This window comes from Lepus europaeus, chromosome 11, assembly GCF_033115175.1.
Source record: "Lepus europaeus isolate LE1 chromosome 11, mLepTim1.pri, whole genome shotgun sequence".
In the NCBI taxonomy this organism is placed as follows: domain Eukaryota; kingdom Metazoa; phylum Chordata; class Mammalia; order Lagomorpha; family Leporidae; genus Lepus; species Lepus europaeus.
Genome location: NC_084837.1, coordinates 64,891,433 through 64,911,882, shown reverse-complemented (window position 1 = coordinate 64,911,882; position 20,450 = coordinate 64,891,433). Strand labels below are relative to the sequence as shown.

General features: G+C 40.4%; 1 protein-coding gene across 5 annotated transcripts in view; it reads left to right on the top strand.

Moving 5' to 3' along the window:
* The window catches only part of TTBK2 (tau tubulin kinase 2), a 161,665-nt gene that overhangs the window by 58,026 nt on the left and 83,189 nt on the right, over window positions 1-20,450 (top strand). For 3 of the 5 annotated variants that reach the window (XM_062205751.1, XM_062205750.1, XM_062205748.1), the window contains 2 exons: window positions 324-471; window positions 18,803-18,876. In XM_062205751.1, the coding sequence (XP_062061735.1) occupies window positions 324-471; window positions 18,803-18,876 (222 nt within the window). Of the gene's footprint in view, window positions 1-323; window positions 472-8,194; window positions 8,307-18,802; window positions 18,877-20,450 lie in introns of those variants that run through there. The other 2 variants (XM_062205753.1, XM_062205752.1) reach the window with 2 other exon arrangements.

The window sequence follows — 20,450 nt, the reverse complement described above, 5'->3', positions numbered from 1 at the left end:
TGGTGTTTGTAGGAAGTAATTCTTTGAGATACTGTATTTTTTGTGACATTTTTGATAATGGCTGTAGAACAAACTTTAAAATTGTTTGTAGTTGACATTTCATTGGTTTTTGTGAGGAAACTTGTAGAGAAAGCTTTTGATGTTATTTCCATATAATATATTTTCTTCTAGGCACATATATAGTTCATTTAACAATATTGAAATTTTTCTATCATAAAATAGGACTAATAAAATTATAATTTTCTAAATATAAGAGATTAATTGGTTTCCATTCAGAATTTTTCTAGTAATTTTAAGCATGTGTGTCTTTATTTTCTGTACAGCTGAGAAAGATTGGGGGTGGTGGTTTTGGAGAAATTTACGATGCTCTGGATATGCTTACCAGGGAAAATGTTGCACTGAAGGTGGAATCAGCTCAACAACCAAAACAAGTTCTGAAAATGGAGGTTGCTGTTTTGAAAAAACTACAAGGTAAGCTGCTTTGTACAATACGCAGTTTATACTTTGTCTCCTAATGATGTAAATTTATTATGTTTCTGAACATCAGTTACTTTCTCTATTAACTGAATGCTCTGGTGTCAGCCAGGGATAAATATGCTGAACCTTTTCCTCTAGGAAATTTTATCACTATTAGTACTGCTAGACATGTATGATAGTTAAGAATAATTGTACTTTGGGGAATCATTTTCATGGTGAGTAAGGATGAGAGAAGAGTGAATTAGCAGAAAATTCTGCTGCTTTAGAAATTGTTCTAAGTCAGCCATGGTAGAATTTACCCATTTTGGGGGGTTTTGTTCTTAAATAATCAACCTTAACTACCTCTGCATTGTTTCTTCCCATAGTTTTGGAGGCTGTCATGCTTTAATCACATTAAGGAAGCTGCCTTCAGATTGCATTGTAGGATGGGTTAACAATATTATTCATTATGTGTTGTTCTTAATAACTTTGGTTTCAGAGAGAAACTCATTCTGGCCATTTTATCATATTTGAGGTCCACTTTACTACTTGGGTCCCTATTTTTTTTTTTTTACCATAAATTGATAAAAAAAAAGACATTTTTTTCTGACATCAAATCCAGCCTTGTAAAACCCAGAATACATTGCTAGTTTGTGTTCACTTTTGCATTCTCAGTTTATTGATGTACCCTGATATTACTGTTACTTAAATATTTGATCCGAATCAAAATTAAATAGGGATGATCATTATCCTCACCCTAAACTTTCCAGTTATCCAAGTTTATCAGTTTGTTTATTTGATTGGAGCATGATGTTAATAAAATTACCAATCTGTTTAACAGTTGTTTTTTTACCCTAAACCTGGCTTTCCTGTCACATGGTAAGTCAGGAAGATAGCACATAGATCAGCTCCATTGTCACAACTAGAAAAATACATGATTGTAGAAGGAAGACAGAAACCATGACTTTTCCTCATCTTTTCTTCCTTTCCCCCTTTTTCTTGAGTTGTTTCTGCTCACTGATGTGTTGTATCTCACTTATTGATATAGAGGTCAGAAATAGGTGTAGTGGGAGTAACCACTTCTTGGGATTGCACAGAGTTCTACTCTTTCCCAAGCTCGTAAAGGGTATGTCTGCATCAGCTTGACCTGGATAGGGCCGCTTCACTTGTCTTTCTACTGTGTGGCCCTGAGATATGTTCAGACGGGGCAGGATGCAGCTCTGCAGCACTGTCAGAAATTACCCTTCTGTTTGGGCCATGTTCACGCAGGATTCTTAGTGATAGAGCTAGAAGATCAGTGTAGCACCTTTTCTGAATGAATTGAAACCCCTGGATGCTCCATTGAGGCAGCACTTTACTTTCTCCTCCTATATAATTATGCCTTTTTGTGAGGATGCTTTGATGTATGTGCTGCCAAAGCGAGCACATGTTGAGGATGCTTTGCAATCTAGATCCTCCATTGTCTAGATTTTTATGGTGCTAAGCTGCTTATGCCTTCTCTTGGCATGACTCCTATGAGAATGCTAAACATGTCAGGAAAAGGTATATAACCAGAGGTTAGCCTTTTACAGGATTGGTTGGCTTTTAAATGATGTTTGATGTTCAGTTTTGTTGTTTTTGTTTTTTTTTTTTTTTAGATTTATTTTTTGTTTGAAAGGCAGAGTTACAGAGAGAGAGAAGGAGAGATAGTGAGAGAGATTTTCCATTTACTGGTTCACTCCCCAAATGGCCACAACAGTCTGGGCTGGGTCAGGCTGAAGCCAGGAGCCAGGAGCTTCATCTGTGTCTCCCACATGGGTGGCATTAGTCATCCTCTGCTGCTTTCCCAGGCACATTAGCAGGGAGCTGGACTGGAAGTAGTATAGCCAGGACTTGAACCAGTGCCCATATGGGATGCTGATGTTGCCAGTGGCAGTTTAACCCACTACATCCACCACAGCAGTAGCGTCCAACATTCCTTTTTTTTTTTAATTTTTAAAAATTTATTTTATTTCAGGGGGGTGGGGGAGGGAGAGAGAGAGAGACAGAGAGCAAGCCCACAGCATCTACTGGTTTACTTTCCCAGTGCCAGCTAGAGCTGTGGCTGATTCAGGCAAGGCTAGGAACCAGGAACACAATCTAGGTTTTCCATATAGGAAATGTAGTTGGTAGTGACCCAGTTACTTGAGCTGAGCTATCACTTGCTGCCTCCCAGGGTCTGCATTAGCAGGAAACTGGAATCATTAGTGTAGCTGAGACTTGAACCCAGGCACTTTGATATGGGTTGCAGGTGTCCCAAGTGGTGTCTTTTTTTCTTTTCTTTTCTTTTTAAAGATTTTATTTATTTATTTTGGAGGTAGACAGAAAGAAGGAGAGACAGAGAGAGAGAGTTCTTCATTCCCCAAATGGCTGCAATGGCTGGAGCTGGACCGATCCGAAGCCAGGAGCCAGAAGCTCTCTGAATATGTATTTATATATTCAGGAACCAGAGAGACAGACAAAGAGAAATCTCTCATCTGCTGATTCATTGCTCAAATGCCCACAACAGCTGAGGCTGGACCAGACTGAAGCCAGAACTTATGTTTCATTGAATTTTTTTCCCCTGCTGTTTTCAGTTTTAATCATTTGTGCTAATTTTAATTATTTCCTTTCTTCTGCTTTCTTTGGATTTATTTTCTAGTTGTTTTTTTTTTTTTAAGATTTTATTTATTTGAGAGGTAGAGTTACAGGCAGAGAGAGGGCTGGTTCACTCCCCAGATGACTGCAACGGCTGGAGCTGAGCCGATCCGAAGCCAGGAGCCAGGAGCCAGGAGCTTCCTCTAGGTCTCCTACACAGGTGGAGGGGCCCAAAGACTTGGACTATCTTCCACTGCTTTCCCAGGCCATAGCAGAAAGCTGGATTGGAAAAGGAGCCACCAGGACTAGAACTGGTGCCCATATGGGATGCCAGTGCCACAGGTGGAGGCTCAGCCCACTATGCCACAGTACTAGCCCCTCTAGTTTTCTAATATGAAAGATTAGATAACTGATTTTAGATCCCTCTTCTTTTCTACACTTGATCTTTGCCAAAAGGCCAAGAAGTTATCTTTTCTAACATATGCATTCAGAAATATAAATTTTATTTCAAGCACTGTTTTCACATCCTATGAATTTTGGTAAGTTGTGTTTTTATTTTCATGTAGTACAAAATATTTAAAAATTTCTTATGAAGATTTCTTTTACCTATGTGCTATTTAAAAGTGTGTTGTTCAATCTCCATGAACTTTAGGATTTTTCAGTTATCTTTCTATGATCTAGTTCAATTATGTTATTGTTGGTAAGCAGATATTATAAGATTCCTATTCTTTTTTAAAAAGATTTATTTATTTATTTGAAATAGTTACACATAGAAGGAGAGGCAGAGAGAGAGAGATGTCTTCCATCCGCTAGTCACTCCCCAAATGGCCGCGATGGCAAGAGCTGTGCAGATCCGAAGCCAGGAGCCAAGAGCTTCCTCTGGGTCTCCCATGTGGGTGCAGGGGCCCAAGGACTTGGGCCATCTTCTACTGCTTTCCTAGGCCACAGCAGAGAGCTGGATCGTAAGTGGAGCAGCCGGGTCTCAAACCAGTGCCCATATGGGATGCCAGCCCTGCAGGCAGTGGCTTTACCTGCTATACCACAGTGCCAGCCCCAAGATTTCTGTTCTTATTAAGGTCTGTTTTATGGCTCAGAATGTGGTTTATCTTGATGGATATTTTATTAGAGCTCAAGAAGAATATGTATTCTACTGTTGGATGAAGTAGTCTATAAATACCAGTTATCCATTTATTTACAGTTGATTGATAGTGATGTTGGGTTGAGGTGTCCCCTTACTGATTTTATGCTTGCTGGATCTTTCCATTTCTGATAAGAGGGGTTTTGAATCTTCCAACTATAATAGGGTATTCATTTGTTTCTCCTTGCAGTTCAAATTGCCTCATGTGGTGAGAAGCTCTGATGTTGGGTGTATACACTTTTTAAAAAGGTATTATGTATTTATCTTTACAGTAATTTGAACGGCATAGTGACAGACAGACAGACAGATAGACAGACACACACACACCCAGACCCAGAAATCTTCCATCCCCTGGGTAACTCCCTAATTGCCTGCAAAAGACAGGGCTGGCCAGATTGAAGCTTGGAACCTAAAACTTCATTTGAGTATCCCATGTGTTGTAGCACTAATATTCTTTTATGTTATCCTTGTTTTCTGACACAGTAAGGTGTTTCAGGTTTTCCTTAAACTTTCTTTGTGCCATAGTTGGAATCTGCAGCCCTGTTTCTCCACAGAGCCCTGTTCCTTCTATTAGGCCATAATTGAGACCACAATATGACCAGTAGGGCACTATTTGCTATTGAGCTAACACATTTCTCTCAATAGGTCTTTTTTTTTTTTTAAAGATTTATTTATTTATTTGAAAGAGTTAACAAAGAGAGGGAGAGACAGAAAGAGAGGTCTTCTATGTGGTTTACTCCCCAAGTGGCCTCAAAGGCAAGGGCCCAAGTATTAGGGACATCTTCCTCTGCTTTTCCCAGACCTTAGCAGGGAACTGATCATGGGAAGTAGAACAGCCAGGACTTGAATTGCCACGGCCCATATGGAATGCCAGCATTGTAGGCGGTGGCTTTACCCTCTATACCACCATGCTGGCCCCTCAATAGGTCTTAATAAGCGCTATATTTTGTCTTGTTTCTTCTTTTCAACTTTTGTAGTTTACTTTTTAATAAATTTGTATGTTCTTTTAAATTACGAGCTTCATAAAGGCAGCAATTATTTATGTTTAATGACTTTATATTATACTAAGTGACAAAATAATATCATAGTTTTATGTTTAGTGATAGTATACATTTTAAAATGAAAGTGGGAGGATAGGAATAACAGCTCTTTTTCTGTTTTCTTCATAAATCTCACTGTTAATATTTTTTGAAGTAAGAAAAAGAAAGATTAAGGTTCTGAAGTGTATGTTAAAGAGGGCTGTGAATACCTTTGGATGATTAGGTAGACTCTCAAGAGCATATTATATAGTGACTCAGCTCTTCATTGTAATGGAAGATGATCACTTGGATCTTCTGGACATTTATTTCTATTTGGTTTAAATGTTTGTTTTGACCTTTTTATCTTTTCATGTATCAGTAGATCTAGTGTTTTGGATATTGAGAATATTGTAAAATTACTGCTTTTATACTTAGTATATCTTTTAATTAAAAGAAGTTGTCTTAAGATTTTGAAAGTTGTACAATGCTTTCTTGTTCCCAGCTGATATTTAAATATACTTAAATGTCACAAAAATGTTTCTCTTTTAAAATATTCTGTAGATCTAATATTTCAGTAATTCTTATGTGTGATCTTTCTATAATCTGTTAAATCTAATTACATTTGTTGTATTTAAAAATTACTACTTAAGGCCGGCGCCATGGCTCACTAGGCTAATCCTCCGCCTAGCGGCGCCAGCACACCAGGTTCTAGTCCTGGTCGGGGCACCAGATTCTGTCTGGTTGCCCCTCTTCCAGGCCAGCTCTCTGCTGTGGCCCGGGAGTACAGTGGAGGATGGCCCAGGTGCTTGGGCCCTGCACCCCATGGGAGACCAGGAGAAGCACCTGGCTCCTGCCATCGGATCAGCGCAGTGCGCTGGCCACGGCGGCCATTGGAGGGTGAACCAACGGCAAAAAGGAAGACCTTTCTCTCTGTCTCTCTCTCTCACTATCCACTCTGCCTGTCCAAAAAAAAAAAAATTACTACTTAAGTCACTAAGTGACTAGAAAGTTGTCTAGCCTTTCTGTCCCATTGTAGCTCCCTCCTTCATGCTGTAAATGATCAGCATCATCTTGCACTCTTCCAAAGCACCATCTTGAGTAAAACTGATGCTCTCTGTGCTCATCCCTTTGGATGAGAAAGTAATTAAAGGATTATTTCAGGGGTTGGCGCTGTGGCATAGTAGGTTAAAGCCCTGACCTGAAGCGCCGGCATCCCATATGGGCACCGGTTCTAGTCCCGGCTGCTCCTCTTCTGATCCAGCTCTCTGCTATGGCCTGGGAAAGCAGAAGATGGCCCAAGTCCTTGGGGCCCTGCACCCGCGTGAGAGACCCAGAAGAAGGTCCCAGCTCCAGGCTTCGGATCAGTGCAGTTCCAGCCATTGCAGCCATCTGGGGATTTGTCTAGTCATTACTCTGTACAGGGTTAGAAGAATGTCACATAGGAAACAGATGAGTCTAGATTATTTTAAGGAGATACATTTCCTTGTAATGGAATATGGTGTGTGTGTGTGTGTGTGTCTCCATACACACATACTCACATGCATTTTTTAATGCTCTATAAGTATAAAGAAAGTCTAGAATCAAACATAACTCAAGGAGCCCTTGAGGGAATTGATAGTAGAGGAGTTGGGGAAAGAGATGGTCTTTTCTTTTTTCTTTATTATACCCTTTCGTGTTTAAGAAATTTAAAAGAATAATGCAAGCATTTCTTTCATAGTGAAAATGAACTGTAATGATATTTGAAAATGTCTAAAACATCCATTCTTCTCTTTAAATTTTCGTGCTTAAAAACAGTGCAGTGTAGCATAATTTAATCAAAAGTTATTTTGTACTGCAGACTTTATAAATACTTGGTAAATCACTTACTGAAATGGAGATCTGTAGTAGTGTTTGAATGCTCACTATGTGATAGGAATGGTGTTCTTGAAAGGCTCATTCATACTTTGTTTTGTTTTAATATCATATATATCTAATATGCAGTTCACACATAAGGCTTCCCCTCATTTACAAACCTTCTTAAGAATATAGATATTTTAAAAAAACCAAACACAACAGAAGAATAAAATAAAAAATGAAAGTTTGTTTTTTCAGCTCCTCACTTATTGCTACTGGGTTCTTATGTTTTTTCCAGAAACCTTTTATGCACATTGTAATCAATCTATGTATTTGTGTATATATAGAAATGAAAACATATATAATGATTTCAAACTGTATAATACATGTGTGTGTGTGTGTGTGTTGTGCAGAATCTTCCTTACCCTCTCCCCAAACAGCAAACGGAATCATAGTATATATACAGTTGTGCAAATTGATGCAACCCATGAGTTCTCTCAGTAACATTCATTTTCTTTCAGCCTTAGTGTTCTGTATCAGGCGTGATCCTTTAAATACAGGTCAGATATGTTACTCCCCAGTCCTTGCTAAAATAATTCAAGGGCTTCCCTTTCTTACATGAAGTCTACTCACCTGGAAGTGGCATGTAAGACCCGAACTGATCCCCTCTTGTTTCTCCTGCCTCTTCTCTTAAAACTGTTGGGCTAACGCTTGATGTGCTGTCCATCCAGAATGTTTTCCAGTTCCTTTACATTTATAGCCTCTCCCCTACAAACTGCTTCCTCTGTCTCACTCTTTGGGTAACTCTTGCTGTCTTCCCATCTTTTTAAAAGTCCATAATAGTCTTTGTATTTATAGAAATCTATATGTAAAACAAAATTCGAAGAATAAAATAAAAGAACTTCACTATTTTCATAAGCATACAATATATCAAAAGATTTATATGCCTTAAAATGTAATCCTACCAACTTGTTTTTTCTTCTATCAGATTATTATGGTATTTATTCATTTTTAATTTATTAAAATCAAAGTTATACAAATAGTTTAAATGATCAATTCTACAAAATTTGTTATGAAAAAACATTAGGCCAGGTTCTGGTTCCAGATAAGATGAAGTAAGCATACTTCACCCTGTCTCTCCCACTGAATGCAGCTATAAAACCTGGACAGAATGCTTGGAGTGGCTATTTGAGGACTCTGAACAGTAAATAGTAGGAGGCAGATTGGGGAAGAAGACCAGAATTCAAAGTACCACTGAACCAGCGGTGAGTTTACCATTTTTTACTTCCAGTATGCCCAGCCTGAACTTAATGTATCCTGAAACTTGGAAGTAAGGATTAACATGAACAGAAAAGCACCAGGAGAAGTTCTCTAAATCTGACTCAAGGAGCAGGAAGGGGTCTCTTAGTACTCAGAGAAATGTGAAAAATCCCACCTCTTTCTCTTTTGTTCTTCTGTTTTTCCTTTTCTTCATTCTCTTGCACCCAGGCCTTGGGAAAAGCTGCAGTGGCCTCAGCAGGGACAAGCAAAAACTAAACTCAGAGGAAAGAGACCCTTCCTCTCAGACTAGAAGAGCTATGATTCGAAGAGAGTGGGACAAATCTCCATTACTTTCATCTCTCTTTGCCCTTCTTTGGGTGGCCCTGATACGGCATAGTCTTGGAAATTACCCTGCAGAGTGGTGTCAATAAAGCCTTGGCTCTCTGCTGGAAGGCTGGAAAGGAGAGCTGAAAGATTGCACAGAAGAGGCGTGAACTTAGGAAACTCACCATTTAAAGTTGCTTGTGGACTTCTGAGTTAACTTCCAAACTGGGCGATGTATGTGTCTAATCCTAAACTGCATACACAGACATTGAGAATTGAGTTATGGAATAGATCATTGCCCACATCCAAGACTGGACACTGCGTGGGCATTTATGGAACACATTCGGCATGACTACAAAATTGAAAACTGAACTGATGTTAGAACTACAACCCACAGAGTGCATTTCAGAATTTAAAGCCTGAACTCAGCTGTTTCATCTACTGGCTGAAACAAATACACCAGTATTCTCAGTGGGATTTAATTAAAACATGGAATCTCATAATATTGAAAATGGCTGGAATACAATCTGGAATCATTTGGCTTAAAAAAAAAAAAAAACAGAAAAATCTGAAATCACATAGAAAGAGATAGGAAATAGATAACAATTCCAGGATCATACAAAATCATTGCAAAAAGACTTTAAATCAGCTATTATGACTATGTTCTAGGAATGAATGGGAAGATAGAAAGTCTTAGCAGAGAAATAGAAGATATAAAGAAGAATAAATGGATAAGTGGAATTTTTAGAACTGTGAAATATAATGAAAATTAAAAACACAGTGGATGGTTTCAATAGCAGGAATACACAGGTGGTGAAAGTCAGTGAATTTGTCAACAGATTAATAGGAATCTAATTTAAACAACAAAAAAAATTTTAAAAATGAACAGAGCTTCTCAGACCTATGAGACAATGGGGAAAAGTCTAGTATTTATTATCAGGGACTCAGAACAAGAAGAGAATGAATGATGCAGCAAAAGTATGCCAAGAAATAATGACATTTATATCGAAAAGGAAAAGATAAAATGGAGATCACATGACAATCTATGTAGAAAATCCTAAGGAATCCACAAATTCCTACAATAAAGGAATTTTGTAAATAATATAAACCATGAGGGGCTGGTGCTGTGGTGCGGTGGGTTGACGCCCTGGCTTGGAGCGCCGGCATCCCATATAGGCACTGGTTCAAGACCTGGCCACTCCAGTTCTGAACCATCTCTCTGCTGTGGCCTGGGAAGGCAGTGGAGGATGGCCCGGGTCCTTGGGCCCCTGCACCCACTTGGGAGACCCGGAGGAGGCTCCTGGCTCCTGGCTTTGGATCAGCGCAGCTCTGGCTGTTGCAGCCAATTGGGGAGTGAACCAGCGGATGGAAGACACCCCCCCCCCCTCTTTCTTTCTGTGCCTCTCCTCTCTCTCTGTAACTCTGACTTTCAAATAAATAAATAAATCTTTAAAAAAAAAAAACATAAAACCATGAAAAGTTATCCTGTTTCTCTGTACTGGCAATGAACAATTAAAAACTGAGTTAAAAAATATTACAATGGCTTCTAAAAATTAAAGTATTAGGTATGAATGAAACAAAATGTGTTTAGGATCTCTGCTAAAAATTGTAAGATCCTAATTAACTAAATAAAAGAAGGTTTAAATAAATGGAGAGACATAGCATATCCATGGATTAGAAGATTCACTATAGTTAAAAAATTTTGATTCTCCACAAATGGATCTACAGATTTAATACAATAATAATGAAAATAAGGGCCAGCTTTGTGGTGTAGTTAAGCTGCTGTCTGCAAATCCAGCTGCTTGCTAATGTACATGGGAAAGCAGTGGAAGATGTCCCAAATTCTTGGGTCCCTGCCACCCTTTGGGAACCTGGATAGAATTCCAGGCTAGGTGTGACCCAGTAGTGAACCAGCAGATAGAATATCTCTCCTATATGTCTTCCTTATTTTATTTATTTGAAAGGTAAAGTTACAGAGAGAGAGAGAGAGAATTTTTTTTTTTTTTAAGATTTATTTATTTGAGAGGCAGGGTTACAGAGAGAGGTCTCCCATATGCTGGTTCACTCCCAAAATGGACACAATGACCGGGACTGTACCAGACCAAAGCCAGGAGCCAAGAGCTTCCTCTTAGTCTCCCATGTGGGTGCAGGGGCCCAAGTACTTGGGCCATCTTCTGCTGCTTTCCCAGGTGCATTAGCAGGGAGCTGGACTGGAGGTGGAGTGGCTGACTTGAACCAGCGCCCATATGGGATGCTAAAGCTGCAGGCTGTAGCTTTAACCTGTTGAGCCACAGTGTCAGCCCCTCAAAATCTGTGAACTCTTTGAAAACCCCTTGTATGCATACATTTTAAAATTTTTACATCAAAATTAGCCTTTTAATTCTGTTTTTTTTAATCATGAAACTTTTGAGATACTCTTTGATTTAAGCACTTCTTAAATTTTGACTTACTTAAGATCTTGCAGTCCCATTCCAAGGTATTTGCCCTGTAGATATAAAAATTCATATTTATGAAAAAATGTACTTGAATATTTATCAGTTTTATTCTCAACTGCCAGAGAGTGAATGGATAAATAAACTGTGGTGTCTGTACAATGGAATACAACTCAACAATAAAAGTGAGAGGCTGGCATAGTGGTACAGCAAGTTAAGCTGCCATTTGTTATGCTGGCATCCCGTATCTGCGTGCCAGTGCCAGTCCTGGCTGCTCTGCTTCTAATCCAATTTCCTGATAATGCACCTGAGAAGCCTGTGGATAAAAGTTCAAGTTCTTGGACCTCTGCCACCTGTGTGGGAGATCTGGCTAGAATTCCTGGCTCTAGGCATCTCACATAGGCCCCGGTTCTAGTCCTGGCTGCCCCTCTTCCAATCCAGCTCTCTGCTATGGCCTGGGAAAACAGTGGAAGATGGCTCCTTGGGCTCCTAGGGCTCCTACACCCATAAGGGAGACCCAGATGAAGCTCCTGACTCCTGGCTTCAGCCTGGCCCAGCCCTGGTTATTGTGGGCATTGGAGAATAAACCAGCAAGTGGGAAGACTGATCTCTCTGTCTCTCCCTTTCTCTCTGTAATGCTGCCTTTCAAATAAATAAATAAATCTTTACAAAAAAAAAAAAAAAAAAAAAAAAAAAAAAAACCTTCTCTCACTTTTCTTGCATCATCATGCTCCACACATTCACCAACTTAACCTTATCCACTCTTGTAGCCTGTGTTAATCTATTCAACCTTGGAAATTGTGGAAGCAAAACAACCTTCTTTGGAGGTGGTCTTATTAATGAAAATAGCTGGAACAGAGGTTCTTGTCTTCCCATGAAAAAAGAATTTCAGATGTGAGTCAGAGATCAGCAGATAGCAGGCTAGCAAGGTTTAATGAAGAGAATATACCTGGGAGACCAGGTAGACAATTCAGCAAAGAACTAAGCTCTCAGTATGCATTCATACTGGAGTTACTATGGGTGTGGGCCCACCATTTCTCCTCCCCCTTCCCTCCTCTGGGATATTGCTGGGCAGAAGGCTTTCCTGGAGTGGAATTTATGAAATTTCTTCCAAGGAATTGGACCTAATAGCATCCCTTGGCACTGGCCTGGGAAGATTCCCCTGATAAATCCTTAGGGAAGCCTGAGATCCACCTGTAAGTTTATCAGACATGGCAGGATTTTGATGTGTAAATGTTGAATTGCTCTCTGTGGTTCTTTCCTCATTCAGTCATACAAATGTCCATGTTTTTGATTTTGTTTTGTTTTCCTTTAGCTCTCTCACACATATAAGCTAATGTCTATCTTATTACCTAATAGTCTTAGAATGCAATTTGGGTGACAGATTCAGATAGCTTTGAATGAGTGTTCTAACGGAGACAGAGAAAGTGAGAGCTTATAAGTAAGCAATGCTGATTTCTTACACAATTGTAAAATCTCCTTTGTGATAAACATTTAATGAATGTTGAGAAAGAACAGTTGTTATGTGACTGATTAAAGACAAAAAATAATCCATACATATGGTAAAAATGTTCATAAAACAAAAGCCTGATTACCTTTTTGAAATTATTATTTTTATTTATTTTCATTTTATTTGAAAGGCAGAGAGAAAGAGATGTTCCATTTGCTATTTTATTCCCCAAATGCCCGCAATAGCTGGGTCTGTGCCAGGCCAAAGCCAGGAGCAGAGAACTCAATCCAGGCCTCCCACATAAGTGTCAGGAACACACAAAGTATGTGTTAGCCCCAAGCTGGAATCAGAGGTAGACCTGGGACTAGAACCCAGACACTCCAAAAGAGAATGCTGGCATCCTAAGCAGTGTCTTAACTGTTGCACCAAACACATGCCCCAAAAGTCTGATAACCTTTTGACGTGTATCTGGAGTCTTTAGACATAGTGTAATTATCTGGTTGTTATAGATGCCTGCATTCAAAGGGTGAAAGTAACCAAAATTTTATATCCAAGCAGCAACTGGAGAAGTACATAAGTCCTGTACTTTTTTTTTCTTAAAGATTTATTTATTTATTTGAAAGAGTTAGAGAGAGAAGGAGAGGTAGAAAGAGAGAAGTCTTCCATCCACTGGTTCACTCCCCAGTTGTCCTCAACAGCCAGAGCTGCGGCGATCCAAAGCCAGGAGTCAGGAGTTTCTTCTGGGTTTCCCATGTGAGTGCAGGGGCCCAAGTATGTGGGCCATCTTTTACTGCTTTCCCAGGTCATAGCAGAGAGCTGGGTTGAAAGTGGAGCAGCTGGGTCTCGAACTGGTGCCCATATGGGATGCCGGCACTGCAGACGGCTGCTTAACCTACTATGCCACAGCACCAGTGCCTAAAATCTTTTTCAGTTATTTCTGGCATAATGGTTAAGAATGCATGTCTCAGGGCTGGTGCTGTGCATAGCAGTTAAATCCATTGCCTGCAGTGCCAGCATCCCACAGGGGCACCAGTTCAAGTTCCTGCTGCTCCTTTTCCAATCCAGCTCCCTGCTAATGTGCCTGGGAAGGCAGCAGCGAAAGATGGCCCAAATTCTTGGGCCCCTGCACCCAGATGGGAGACCTGGATGAAGCTCTTGGCTCCTGGCTTTGGATCGGCCCAGCTCTGGCTGTTTTGGCCATTTGGGGAGTGAACCAGCGGATGGAAGATCTCTCTCTCTGTGTCTCTGCCTCTCTGTAACTCTGGCTTTCAAAAAAAAAAAAAAAAAAAGGTCTGGAATTGAACTACTTTTTCAGCTGAATGATTTTTTTGGACAAAGTAACTTTGCTAAACCTCTATTTCTGTAACTGAAAAATAGAGAAAATAATAATACTTGCATTGTTGTTGCAATTAAATGAATCCAAAGCACTTAATATAAAGCCTGGCATAAAATGCTCACATATTATATGTGCATATCATGCATATTTTATTAGCTATTATGATTTCTGTTAATTTTTTCATTCAGAAATATTGATTATTTCACTCTGTTAGGTATTGGAACAAAATAGATGATGTTCTTATACTCATGGGGTGATACTTCAGTGTGTGCTAGTTATTATGAAAGTTGTTTTTTAACAGTTGCTCTAAATAGTGGTGAAGAGTTACTACTCTAATTAAATGGTAGTTTTCTCATGCTTCCAAAAAATCTGTGCTTTTTAATTGAACTAACTTTATCAAGTAGTTTCATTAATTGCATATATATATATATATATATATACAACATTAGAGCAGAAGTATATGGTTCCACAAAGTATGAGTTAGAAACTCAATAAATTCTTACCTAACACAATAAAGATGTATTGATGAATTCTAGAAAGTTTGCCCGACTTTGTGTTTTGATTACCAGTAAAGGCTCTACCATTTATTCATCTTTTTTTCTTTAAACAAGGATGGATTAAAAAAATAAATAAATAAACAAGGATGGGTTTAGTATCAAGAGAAAGTGCTTTAGTGTAATTTATAAAATTATTTTAAATTTTTATTTATTTTTATTTATTTGAAAGGCAGAGATAACAGAGAGAGGTCTTCCATCCACTGGTTAACCCCCAAGTGTATCCAACAGTAGGGGCTAGGCCAGACCACAGCCCAGTAGCCTGGAACTCATCTAGATCCCCCACATGAGTGGCAGCGACTCAGCTACTTGAACCATCACTGGCTGCCTCCAAATCTGTGACTACCAAGAAACTAGAATCCTAAGCAAAGCTGAGACTTGAATACAGGCACTCCTATATGGGGTGTGGATATGAGTGACATTTTAACTGCTGAGCCAAAGGCCTGCCCCACTTTTAAAACATTTTAAAAGGAGCATTCTGGGGCTGGCACTGTGGCACAGGGGGTTAAGCCACCTGCCTGTGATGCTAGCATCTCATATGGGCACTGGTTCCTGGCCTCGTTGCTTCATTTCAGATTCTGTTCCCTGCTAATGCATCTAGAAAAGCAGTGGAAGATGGCCCAAGTGCTTAGGCCCCATGTAAGAGACCTAGATGGAGTTCAGGTTCCTGGCTTTGGCCTGGCCCAGCCCCAGCCATTGTGGTCGTTTAGGGTAGTGAACCAGCAGATGAAAGATCCCTCTCTCTGTGTCTCTCCTTCTCTCTCTGTAACTCTGCCTTTCAAATAAAGAAGAATTTTAATATTATTTATATATTAATAGAAGGAACATTCCAAGAGGAATTAAATCAGTATTTTTCTCCCTAGATGATTTAAATGTCTTTGTAAAAGAGGTACTGCATTTACATTTTATGTGAGGGGCTGGCATTGTGGCATAGCAGGTTTGGCCACTGCTTGGGATGTCCTTTGATTCCATATTGGAGTGTCATTTTATGTTTCATCTGCTCTAATTCTGATTCACCTCCCTGCTAGTGTGCCTGTGAGGCAGCAAATGATAGCTCAAGTATTTGCGTTTCTAACGCCCATGTGGGGAGACCCTGATAGAGTGCCAGGCTCCTAGTCCAAGTCTTCAACCTGGACCAGCCCTGGCTATTGAGGCTGTTTGGGAAATGAACCAGTGGATGGAGGACTGCACACTCTCTCTCTCTCTCTCTCCCCATCACTCTGCCTTTCAAAGAAATAAATCATTTTAAAAATGTGATACGAAGGTGGAGTCTTCAAGAATGGATTATGAAAGGAATCCAATATTTAAATTATTATTTATTGTTTCTGCCCCTATCTTTTGGCTTTGGATCTGCCTAGCTCTGGCCATTGCAGCTGTTTGGGGAGTGAATCAGTGGATGGAAGACCTCTCTCTGTGTGTCTCTCCCTCTCTCTGTAACTCTGCCTCTCAAATAAATAAATAAAATCTTAAAAAAAAAAAAAAAAGACATACCTCCATGAATCTGATTAAATGGCAATGGTCACAATACTAACTTGGCAGTTTACAGCGTTTCAGAAAGCACAGCAGGGTATCAGACTGTTTTATCCTTTCAGGCCTTGAGGTTTATACTAGGGGCAGTGGTATTCAGAGAGCTCTATGAGTTTAACAAGGCATATATTGGCCCAAACCATAGAAAAAAGGAATCTTAAATAAGTGGGCAGAGAAACATTCATAATTTAGCTAGTGAGAAAATGGAAACCCTTTGGGTCAGAGGGCCAGGAGGCCTGCCCTTGCTAGTCTAGAAAAAATTCAAGAGGGAGTTAGAAAACCTGGCCTGGTTGGTGGTAAAAATCCTAAGATCCTTTCTTGCCAGTGCTTTTTAAAAATGGTGGCAGAGGAGGTAGAGGAAATGAGGCATGTGGCATCAATAGTAAATATCTTAGGGACAGCTGAGACCAGGTCTTGGGCCTTGGCTAGACACACACAACATCTCTTCCTCCCCTGACATTTGAGATGAAGGAGAGGTGGTAGTGAGCATAAATGGATAGATGATAAGCAAGATGTGGAGGGCCAGAAGGGCCTAGTTAGTGAGTTTGGAAGAAAGGTGGAGTTAGCCTTAGTCTCTTGTAAGGGACTCCTGATGGGACTAGCTGTGGGGAATGGGAAGGTGTGTGGTTTCACAGTGTGCTTATGGAGAGTGGACATTTTCTTGATGCAATCTTCCCTGTTTCATTCGCAGCTTATCCTACTGTGGGAGTCTTCTAGCACCCTAATGGCATTTAATTATTTGATCCTTGCCTGCATGAGTGTGTCAAAGAGATTTTTGACTGAAACAAAGCAGGGAAAGCCTGAGGTGGCTAAGTTAAAAGGAAGTAAGCAAGCCTCCTCCATGAAATATTGGCAAGGAGACTTTGGTTGCTACTGAATGAGACAGGAGAAATGATGGAACTAGGCTAGACATGGAGCATTCCTCAGGGTGGGGTTGCTCAGGATGTACTGCTGCTCTGATTTTCTTCTGGCTGACTGCCAGATATGTTACCAGGGAAAGACAGCTGTATCAGAGGTCCTTATCTTTGCACAATAAAAGAATTTCAGATGTGAAACAAATAAGCAGTAAACATGGTAGCAGAATTTAATGAAAAGAATACATCTGACAGACCAGACAAATGTCTCAGCAGAGAACTGAGAGCCTATTTGTATTTTTAGCAGAGCTCTTAGTTACTGCTCTCCTGTGCTTTCATATGTATTATGTCTGGGCAAGTTGATCTGACATGAAATCAGTTTTTCTTTTAAATAAATTACCAGGGGCTGGCATTGTGGCATAGCAGATAAAGCCACTGTCTGCAACTCTGGTATCCCATATGGTGCTGGTGCTGGTTCTAGTCCCGGCTGCTCTACTTCCAAATCAACTCCCTGCTAATGGCCTGGGAAAGCAGTGGAGGATGGCCCAAGTGTTTGGGCCCCTGCACCCATGTGGGAGACCCTGACGAAGCTCCTAGCTCTTGGCTTCTATCTGGCCCAGCCTTGGCCGTTGTGGCCATTTGGGAAGTGAACCAGCGGATGGAAGATATATATATCTCTGTCTCTCTCTCTTTCTCACTGTAACTCTGCCTTCCAAATAAATAAAATAAATCTTTAAAAAAAATTACTAGTCATTTGTTCCCTCGTTTGTTTATAAAGTTAGAGAACTTTTGATGAAAAAAGGAGCAGTGCAAGACCTGGGAGGAGAGGAAATGGGTAGAAAATTTGAAGAATAGGGGTGAGCATTTACCCCAGTTAAGATGCTGCTTGAGATATGTCCATCCCATATCAAAGTGCCTGAGTTGGGGCTGGTGCTGTGGCATAGCAGGTTAAAGCCCTGGCCTGAAGGGCCGGCATCCTATATGGGTGCCGATTCTAGTCCCAGCTGCTCCTCTGATCCAGCTTTCTGCTGTGGCCTGGGAAAGCCGTGGAAGATGCCTCAAGTCCTTGGGCCCCTACACCCACGTGGGAGACCCAGAAGAAGCTCCTGGCTCTTGCCTTCAGATCGGCGCAGCTCCAGCTGTTGCGGCCATCTGGGGAGTGAACCAGCAGATAGAAGACCTCTCTCTGTCTCTACCTCTCTCTGTAACTCTATCTTTTTTTAAATTTTTATTTATTTATTTATTTTTTGACAGGCAGAGTGGACAGTGAGAGAGACAGAGAGAAAGGTCTTCCTTTTCCATTGGTTCACCCTCCAATGGCTGCTGTGGCCAGCACACTGAGGCCGGTGCACCATGCTGATCCGAAGCTAGGAGCCAGGTGCTTCTCCTGGTCTCCCATGTGGGTGCAGGGCCCAAGGACCTGGGCCATCCTCCACTGCCCTCCCGGGCCACAGCAGAGAGCTAGACAGGAAGAGGAGCCACCGGGACAGAATCTGGTGCCCCGACCGGAACTAGAACCCAGTATGCCAGCACCGCAGGCGGAGGATTAGCCTAAGTGAGCCACGCCGCCGGCTGTAACTCTTTCAAATAAAAATAAAAATAAATTTTTAAAAAGTGCCTGAGTTGAGTTCTACCTCTGCTTACGATTCCAGCTTCCAACTAATTTGCATCTTGAGAGGCAGCGGGTAATGGCTCCAGTAGTTGGGTTTCTGCCACTCATGTGGGTGATCCAGGTTGTGTTCCCAGCTCCTGCTTTCATCCTGACCCAGTCACAGCTGTTGCAGACATTAGGGGAGTGAACTAGTGGATAGATGATCTCTTTCTCTCAATCTGTCTCTCTGCCTTTCAAATAAATAAAAAATAACTTTAAAAATGGAAAGTTTGAATGATAAACCCATCCTTAAGGATATCAAGATATATTTTATATTCAATCATAAGATATATAGAAAAGCAAATTATTAATACTGTTCAGAAGAGAAACCATAGTATATCCTTTTCTACTGTTTTCTTTCTTTTTTATCCAGGGAAAGACCATGTTTGTAGATTTGTTGGCTGTGGGAGGAATGATCGATTCAACTATGTGGTCATGCAGTTACAGGTAGGTTACCTTGAAAATGTATCTGAAAATCTTCCAGGTTTGATGGGAGTACCCAATTACAGTGGATATGGATAAAAATAGCATTCTTGCTATCATCTCATAATATTCTTTAGAGTTAATACTTACGTTAATGCATCTCTGTTTAGATGAGGGTAGAGTTGGGTGGAAGGAGCAGAGAAAAGAAATTCTGAAAGGTAAAACTGGAGTAATGGCTGTAGCGGGGACAAGAGGGAAGCCATTCCATTTTCAGTCCTTGTATCTTCCCCTGAATGTACACACGCACCCCTGAACTATAGTAATCATCAAAGTTTAAAACCATGGTACGCCTTGTTATCTAACTGATTTCTCAGTATTTCCTTTCATCTTTGCAAACTGAGTATTTGATTAGTTTGGTTTCTTTCAAGTGATCTATATAACAGTGATTTCAGGGAGATGGATCTGGCCTAAATGCTTCCTATCCTCATCAGAAATATCTTTTTGTTTTGTTTCCCTCAACCCTTCTACATCATTTGATATAGATCTAAAGATAATGTCATCTCTATAGATTGTAGCTTTAAAGTCTTTTTGAGTTAAAGGATTCACTATTTCTTGAGCCAATGTAGACTTATATCTTTCAGCTATTAGCCTTCTACCCTTTCAGGTCACTTTTTCTCCCTTTGATTTTGTATAATACCTCTTTATATGGTGTTTTATAGTTTTTATGAATTTGTCATGTCTTACTGGATCCTTCCTATACCCTTATGGGGAAGAGAGGACCATTTTTTATCCCCATTTTGAAAATGGGCTGATTTTGATGGGTGTTAAAAGCTTAGCGGAAGCCTGAGGCCAGCCAGTATTCTTGCTCTAACAACCTGTTTTGTCTTCATGTTGCTACTGAGTGGAGAATTACTAATGGGAGGTTGTTTTGTTTTGTTGTTGTTGTTTTGGTTATCCGCAGAGGATTTATTCCCACTTTAGACCCCTGACAGGAGAAACTGAGTACAGAGGCCCCCGTACAGGGTAGCAAAGCATGTGATAACAACAGCTATAAAATATAACATCTTATGCATGCACCATAGATGTAAGAGAGCACTGTGTTTTGATGAACCAATTGGAGAAGTGGGTAATGGGAGTTTTTTAGTCTGCAGAATTTCTCTGAATCTTAGCACATACCCATTGTTATTTTTGCGCTTAACTTGAATCTCAGTTTTTGTCAGTGGGAAGGCGCCTAATACGGCAAACTAAGGAGACTGATGTCTGTCAGGCAAATGATGATCTCTGTGGCCTTTGACAAGCTCCCATGGTCTTGACTCAGAACCTTTCCATTTGACTTGTATATTGTGTTTTTTCCTTTCATAAGAAAATTAACCCACAATTAAACTCCCATCCTTGTAGTACTAATTGACTTGATTTGGGATGAGGCTAAAGCTAGTATGACTGTTAGAGAATGTCCCTATTTGGCCGGCGCCGTGGCTTAACAGGCTAATCCTCCACCTTGCGGCGCTGGCACACCGGGTTCTAGTCCCAGTCAGGGCGCTGGATTCTGTCCCGGTTGCCCCTCTTCCAGGCCAGCTCTCTGCTGTGGCCCGGAAGGG